This window comes from Octopus bimaculoides, chromosome 2, assembly GCF_001194135.2.
Source record: "Octopus bimaculoides isolate UCB-OBI-ISO-001 chromosome 2, ASM119413v2, whole genome shotgun sequence".
In the NCBI taxonomy this organism is placed as follows: Eukaryota; Metazoa; Mollusca; class Cephalopoda; order Octopoda; family Octopodidae; genus Octopus; species Octopus bimaculoides.
This window is the reverse complement of record NC_068982.1, coordinates 130,277,513-130,285,552: the sequence shown is the minus strand read 5'-3', so window position 1 is coordinate 130,285,552 and position 8,040 is coordinate 130,277,513. Positions and strand designations below refer to the sequence as shown.

At 32.2% G+C, this 8,040-nt stretch overlaps 1 protein-coding gene across 10 annotated transcripts in view; it reads left to right on the top strand.

The window, feature by feature from the left end:
- LOC106875945 (collagen alpha-1(I) chain) overlaps positions 1 to 8,040 on the top strand; it is a 286,544-nt gene that overhangs the window by 269,061 nt on the left and 9,443 nt on the right. For 6 of the 10 annotated variants that reach the window (XM_014924278.2, XM_052965609.1, XM_014924272.2 and 3 more), the window contains one exon: positions 4,723 to 4,746. The exons of the other annotated variants lie outside the window; for them this stretch is intronic. In XM_014924278.2, the coding sequence (XP_014779764.1) occupies positions 4,723 to 4,746 (24 nt within the window). The remainder of the gene's footprint in view (positions 1 to 4,722; positions 4,747 to 8,040) is intronic. 10 annotated transcript variants of the gene reach the window in all.

Here is an 8,040-nt window from a genome sequence, read left to right as displayed (position 1 = left end):
TTATTCAGTTTTATTTAAAGATTGTTTGCCAATAGAGAAAGAGCCAGTTTCTAATCTGGACCCAAGGCTCCTTCATTCAAATTTCAACAACATCAACAAGGTATTTTTGTGTGTGTGTATATGTGCATATTTGTACGCTTTGTTTTATGTATGTATTCTCATGCATATAGTTGCATGTCTAGACATGCTCATATATACTTAAATGATAAACTTCTGGAAAGTTTTACAGATTTTTACAATTCCAGTGATGGATTGGATCTGTAGTCTTCGAATCAGCTTTCTCCTTTCTGGTTTTGAGAAGTCTAATTTCTCAAGATTGGTATTTAGGCAGTGTGTTAAATATCCCAGTGCCCTAACAATTACAGGTATAAACCTGAACTTGTAATCTGGATAGAGTAGCTGTAGGTTCCTCAATAGTTCAGCATAAGTATTTTCTTTTTCACTGAGCTTTAGCTTTATGTTAACATCCACTGGGTAGCTGATTTCCACAACTGTACAGTTTGTCTTCTCTGTCCGAAATCACTATGTCAGATCTATCATGTTTACATTTTATTGAGGTTTTCACTGGGATATTTCACCTGTACTCCACTTTATTATGAATGGCTATGGCTTCTACCATACTAAAGGTTCTTATTTCTTTGTCCTTGGGTTATCCTTCCAATGGATCTCATTATACAGTGCCCTAGCTACATCATGTTAACTAATTTTGTTTAATAAAATATAACCTAAGTTTTAACATCATCTCCTTCAAAATAGTCACTTTGCACAGTAAAATTATGTCAGGTCTATTATGTTTACATTTTATTGAGGTTTTCACTGACACATTCCACCAGTAGTCCTTTTTATTATGAGTAGATTCCACTTTTGGAATCCCACCTGGAAATCGGTTTCTATTAGCGAGTCAAGGACCTTCTGTGAATCAGTCTGGATCTCATGAATGGTGTTAAAACAGTGATATTTGAGCTTCATTTTCATCTTGGAGAAGAGATGGAAGTCCGCAGGTGGTAAATTCGGCGAATAGGGTGGGTGTGGAAGTGACACCATGTTTGGCAAGAAAATCACAAGTAAGGAGGGCTTGGTCACAAGGTGTAATGTAGTCATGAAGAATTCATTTCTTCACACCCCACAGATCTGGTCACTTTCACCAAATGTCCTCTCTAAGATGCTTTAAAAACATCACAGTAGAACTCTCAATTGATAGTATGGTACTGATGTACAATACCATATTTCTGAGGTGGCACATCATCTTCCAGGGATGTTCTTCATCTTCTAGGGATGCTCATCATCTTCCAGGGATGTTCTTCACTTTTGAAGTGCCTGCACCACTCAAAACATTGCATACAACCCTTTGCGCCATCGTTGTAAGCTTGCTGAAGCATGCTAGATGTCTTTGTTACAGACTTCCCAAGTTTAACGCAAAATTCCACGTTGGTTCTTTGTTCCTGTCCATGACAAAATCACAGATTACAGCATACGTGTGATCACGAAAGCACAAATTTCACAAGTTGCAAAGTAAACACAGCAACGTCGCTTGGCACACTATCTCATGAAGGTCACTGCAGCTCTCACTGTGCATGCAACCATGTGCTGCCATCTATTGGCACTCTATAGAACTAGTCTGGGACTTTTGGATATCACCTTATATATACATATATGTGTGTGTTTGTGTGTGTGTGTGTCTTAGGGGTCCCAAATTGGAATGTTGCATTTCATGTAATGAGTTCAAATCAGTATTAAACATATCATAAGTATATTTATTTATTGAAAATATAATTTCCATCATTATAAATGACATTTTCTTACCTTGAAACCAGTTATCTGATTCTTCACCCCGCCAAAAAAAATCAGTTTCTTTACAAGAGAAAAATGTCTGGAGTGCTGTTTAAACATCATTCCAGCTTCTGGATGTTTTTCCACTAGTAAAATGTTCAATTGACCTGAATAAGGAAAAATCTGATGATACTAGATTTGGTGAGTAGGGATGTTGAGTTAGAGCTTCTAAACCTAATGAATACCTCTTTTTGGGGTTATCATCATTGACTGTGTCCTTTATTCTTGGGGTAAAGCTCATGGGGTACCCACTTCTCCCTATATCTGCTTGAGATGATTGTGCACTGCAGACCATGGTTTATTAAGTCTCTAGGATAAGTCCCCAATTCTTTACCACAGATCCTTTTCAATTGCTGTTTTCACTGCATCATTATTGAGAAGAGTAGGTCAATCTGATTGATAGCCATCCAAAAGATTGAAATCAACATTTTAAAATTTGTTAAACAACCTTCAGCATTTCCAAACACTTTTCTTGCACATATTGCATTGTTGTCATTACTAAATTTGTAAAACATACAATGCTAAATATCAGCTTGCTAAAGTCTTTGGCTTCCATGGGCTATAAGATAGGGTATACATACAAACAGTACAAATATTCATTAACATTTGGTCATTAAATCTCTGCCAGTTAGTTGATGGCAGGGATACCTTTTATTGGTTAATAAGGTATTCACGGTATGATGTCAGGCTATTTGCTTAAAAATATGACAATTCAGAACCCCTAATATAGATAGGTAGACAGACAGACAGACAGATAGATAGATAGATAGATAGATAGATAGATAGATAGATAGATAGATAGATAGATAGATGCATGCATGCAGACAGACAGACATTTGATTTACCTCTTCTTAAGGATCATGATGATATGAACACAGCATGAAATATTTTTATAAATTGACACCCTTCTTATTGTGGGATCTTCCAATCATAATATGACCTTTTTACATTTAACAGCCAATATCACTCTATTATATGCTCTTTGGTGAGTCTAGATAAAGTGCAACAGAAACTTGTTGCCCTGTGTAAGAAATATATCAAATCCATATATCTATTTTAAAATACAGATATATGTATATGTTTCATATTTTAAGTAAGGCCACTATTACACATTATTGTAAAATGCATAAGAAAAATAGCTATTGGAACGGTTTGACTATCCACCTATGAATTGAGCTTAAATCTAGTCAATATTCCACTAAATTTCTCTACTCTACATTACCTCCATAGTTGCCAAGTAACAGAATCAACGGAGAGTGGGTAAACAGTTGATTGTGACAGTAATTCATATTACAGGCTGTGTGCGATGCTCTTGTGTGTAAAAGTCGTTTCCACTGTAGACACACCTTGCACACCTTTCTGCTGTGGGTATGAAACACACACACACAAAAATATATGCATATAAACACAATTTGGTCTACACACAAAGAAATAATAATCAATAAATTCAGTAGATAATATATATTAATTCATGAATGCATAACTGCAGAAAGCAAGAAGTAAGAAACTCTTCTTTTATTTGGTACTTTTTCTCAGGTTTCTGTATCCAAATGTATTGGTGTGCATATATATATATTTATGCCATCCAACTATACCAGAGTCCTCGCCACCAGCCACCTTCATAAAAAGATTGCTCCCAAGCATGAAACTTTAAGTAACAAGATGTAAAGTAGCTTCAGCTAATCTAATAAAGGTTTTGAATTCCTAAGATATTGATCTCTATTTTGTCAATAGGGTTAATTTGTTAATTTGTTAGCAGATATTTGTAAGTACAGCATCATGTGCTATCAATTGATATATGTGTGTGTCTATATATATATATATATATATATATATATATATCAGTGGGGTAGGATCATCTAAAACGTACACTAAACCTCATTGACTAGTATGTGTTAAACACACGATTTATCTTTTGCATGAAAGTAAATCTATTAGTGGTATTCCAGAACTTATGTGGGTTAAAGGATTTAATATTACCGTTATATTGAATATGATGATTGTGATACAAGAAACTAGTGACTTAATTTCATGAGTATGACTAAGAAAGATGAAAAAATTTATTCTAATGCAATGATGCAACTTGTACTTATTAATTTTGATGATATTCCCAAGAATTCTAATTCGTGTATGATTTTTTATTTTTAATGTGAAGAAAATTATAGAGGGTATGAGATACTGGAAGTGGTCGATAGTTATATTTTATTTGGTTGAGTTCAAAATATATTTTATTACTTTTTAAAAATTCTTTTCAGTTTTGTCATTTGTACTGTTTTAAAACGTAGTACCTTGAGCCTGTTAAACCCATTTCATGTATACTACAACTGTTTAAAAAACTTTGAAACTTAGAAAAAGCTTACTTTTTAATACTAAACTTCAAAAATCTATTGCTTAGTTGTAATTTCATTTAAAAAGAATAACTAATATTTTCTTAATATCTTGAAAGCCATTTATTTATTGTAACATATAATATTTCATAATCTCCAAGCTTCAGAAATAAAGTCTAAAATTGATGCTTTCCATTAAAAACATTTAACAGAAATTTCCCCATATAAAAGAAAGCATAATCTTCATTGTTGACACCTTTTTTTTTTTTTTTTTCTGTAAGTTTCCAAATAACTTTTAAGACTTACAGAAAACAATAATTCCATGAAAATCATTGATGAATATACACAAATGACATGAACATTTACAAAAGATGTTCATAAAAACAACTTAATTAAACCAGTGAATGAGTGTCAATGAAGATGTTGAGGTCTTCATACCCTAAGGATATCAAAACAAAAGCTAGCAACATTTACTGACCAAGATATTTCTACTTCCACATTTATTAATAGATATAAAACAGATCAACTGCATGTTAAGATTCAAACTTGATTTCTTTTCCCACAGGAAACAACAACTGTCCTGACTAGTGTACGTCAAGATCCATTAGTTATATGTAATTTTTAATTGAGAGTGTGCTTATTCAAGCATGGGAGAAAGCATTGCTGGCTTCTAACTTTTTGATTTCTTTGTGCATGTTAATGTCATCGTTTTATTGTTGGAGTAATTATGTCTATGAAGTCTACGCTGTCTGTTGTATAAAGGCAAATTATGTATATATTCATAGACACACACTCATGTGTGCATATATATGTGTGTGTGAGTGTGTGTGTGTGTGTGTGTGTGCGTGCGTGCATGTGTGTGTAGAAATAATTAAGATTCAGTTGAATTAGGTACTTAAGTTGGAGCACCAAGTCAGTTCGGTATTATCCACACAGCTCAAAGTAAGGTGAATAAAAAGCAAATAAGTAACAAGGATGTTGAGATATTACCTAATACCTCGACATCCTTGTTACTTATTTGCTTTATATATATATGTATATATATATATAGAGAGAGAGAGAGCATATTGGTGCCCCAGCATGGCCAGAGTATTTGGCTGAAATCAGTAAGATGAAATAAATGATATACATACATGTATCTACATATACACACACTCATACATATATGCATATGTACACATGCATGTGTGTGTGTGTGTGTGTGCGTGTGTACATGCACATGTGTGTTTGTATATGTTTATGTATATATATATATGTGTGTGTGTGTGTGTGTGTGTGTGTGTGTGTGTGTGTGTGTGTGTAAATAAATATATATATATATATATATATATATATATACACACACACACACATGCATACATACTATATGTAATGTATATTATATAAAGAGGTGTGATGAATGTGTGTACTTATAAATACACATGTTTATCAAAATATATATATGTCATCATTGTTTTCACATACACTTTGAATGTATTTTCATATCACTAAGTGTTTGTGTATGTATGTATATATGTATGTATTGTGAAAAATGCACATATTTTCAAAATAAATGCAAACATGCTATGTACCAAAAACTGCATCATATCATTTTATATATATATATATATATATATATATATATATATATATATCTTGAACAACTGTTTGAAGCTAGGCCTGGCTTGACACAAATATGTTTGTGATGCACAATTCACATTCAAATTGAATATGACGTACCATGTATTCACTGATTTTATTTGCTAATATCTTATTTTTTATATGCTTTACATTTAATATATACATACATATAGAGTTACTTTTATGATATTTACATATTATTTGAAGAAACATAATTACATACTCATTCACATAACATTTCATAAACACATACAGTTATATGCATAGGTAGGTAGTTAATGATCCACATGAATTTCATAGGCATAAAAGAATGTACCTAGGCCTGAAAGATTGTACATTAATGATTGTTGTTAAGCTTGTATCCCATTGGATGTGCTGATGCATGTGGTAAAAGTTGTGCAGACCACTGGTATAAATGACTGTGAAAAATAAATGGGATTAATTTTCACTAGAAAGGGAGTTAACTTTTTAGTTTTCTTTAACATTATTTTCCTAGTCATTTAACTAAATCTGACCCAAGAAAATGCTCGTCTGTTGCAGCAATTAGAAATCATTTCAGGAAAGTGAAAATTACTCTGTCTCTGAACCTAAGGGAGTGCAGATGGATATTTATTTTTTTGAAGTTATTAGTAGTAAGCTCTGTAGAGTTCTTCTGTATATTATTTGGTGGAATATCTCTAGCTCTGTATAACATGCACAGAAAGGCAAAAATCTTTTTAGTGGGCAAGTGAGTTGATATCTGATTGATTAGATACACCCTTTTATGCCAATGAAATTCTGAATAAAAGGTATCAGCCATTAACTTCCACTTCTCTTTGGTTAGTTGACTTACACTCAAACACACATACACTTATATATGCTTGCACACACACACACACACACACACACACACACACACACACACACACACACACACACACACACACACACACACACACACACACACACACACACACACACACACATTCACACACACATACACGCTTGTGTGTGTACATATATACAAACACACACACACAAATACATATGATCTTCATTGTGAAGTGACTGAATTATTCCCTTCTTGTAAGAGGATAAATGTTTACTGCCCCGAAACTTTAAAAAAAAAAACAATAACAAATCTAAATGCAAACCAAGTTTACACACATATCTTAAAAACCGAAATGTACAAGTGCAAAAACTAAGTAGAAGTGTATGACTAAAAATAGAAAAACATGTGTCAAAAATGAATACCACATGACTGTAGTAATTACATTTATTACAAGACAGCACAAATTCTCCAGTGAAATTTTTTATATCTTTTAAAATAAGAATTTTCAAGCATATCATTTTCTTTGATCAGAGATGTCTATGCATGCATGTGTGTATATATATATATATTCTGAAATAATTGCATCAAGTTAATATTGTTACACAATTACAGTATGTATTGAATTTGTAATGAAGAAACTATCATCTGTGTCATTCAACGATGTTTATACATGTAAAAATGCTTATATTTAATGATGCTAATTAACTTCATCAGAATGATAAAACTAATACTTTGTATGTGCATGTTTTACATTATGTATGAATGTCATGCCACCAGTCATCATGCTCTTTGCAATGAACAATAAAAATATGGATTAGAAGAAAAAAATATGTAAATGACAGCGAATGGTCTTCATTCCATGGAAAGAAATCCTGATGGTAGGAATATATAACCTTGTAAATATGAATAAATGTAACTGAATAACAGCAGTGCAATTGTTTACACACTATGGAAGATGTGAAACTTAAAAGTGGACAACAAGAAAACAGAATTCTAATGTGGTTTTAATTTAATGTCTAAATGTCACACTATATCCAATTTACATATATATATATACATATATACAATTTTCTTGTTTCAGTCATTAGACTGCAGCCATGCTGGGACACCACCTCGAATTTTTTTTTTAGTCAAGTGTAAAAGGACCCCAGTACTAATTTATTCTTTTTTAAAGCCTGGTATTTATTTGATCAGTTTCTTAGCCAAACCGCTAGGTTACAGTGACGTAGACACACTAATACCAGTTGTTAAGTGGTGGTGGTGGTGGTGTGGGGAAACAGTCAAACTCCCCACACACATATATATACATACATATACATATATATAAGTATACATCTATATATATGTACATATATATATGTACATATAAAAATATATACATACACATATATATCTATATTTATCTATCCATATATACATATATATACATATATATATATATATATATATATA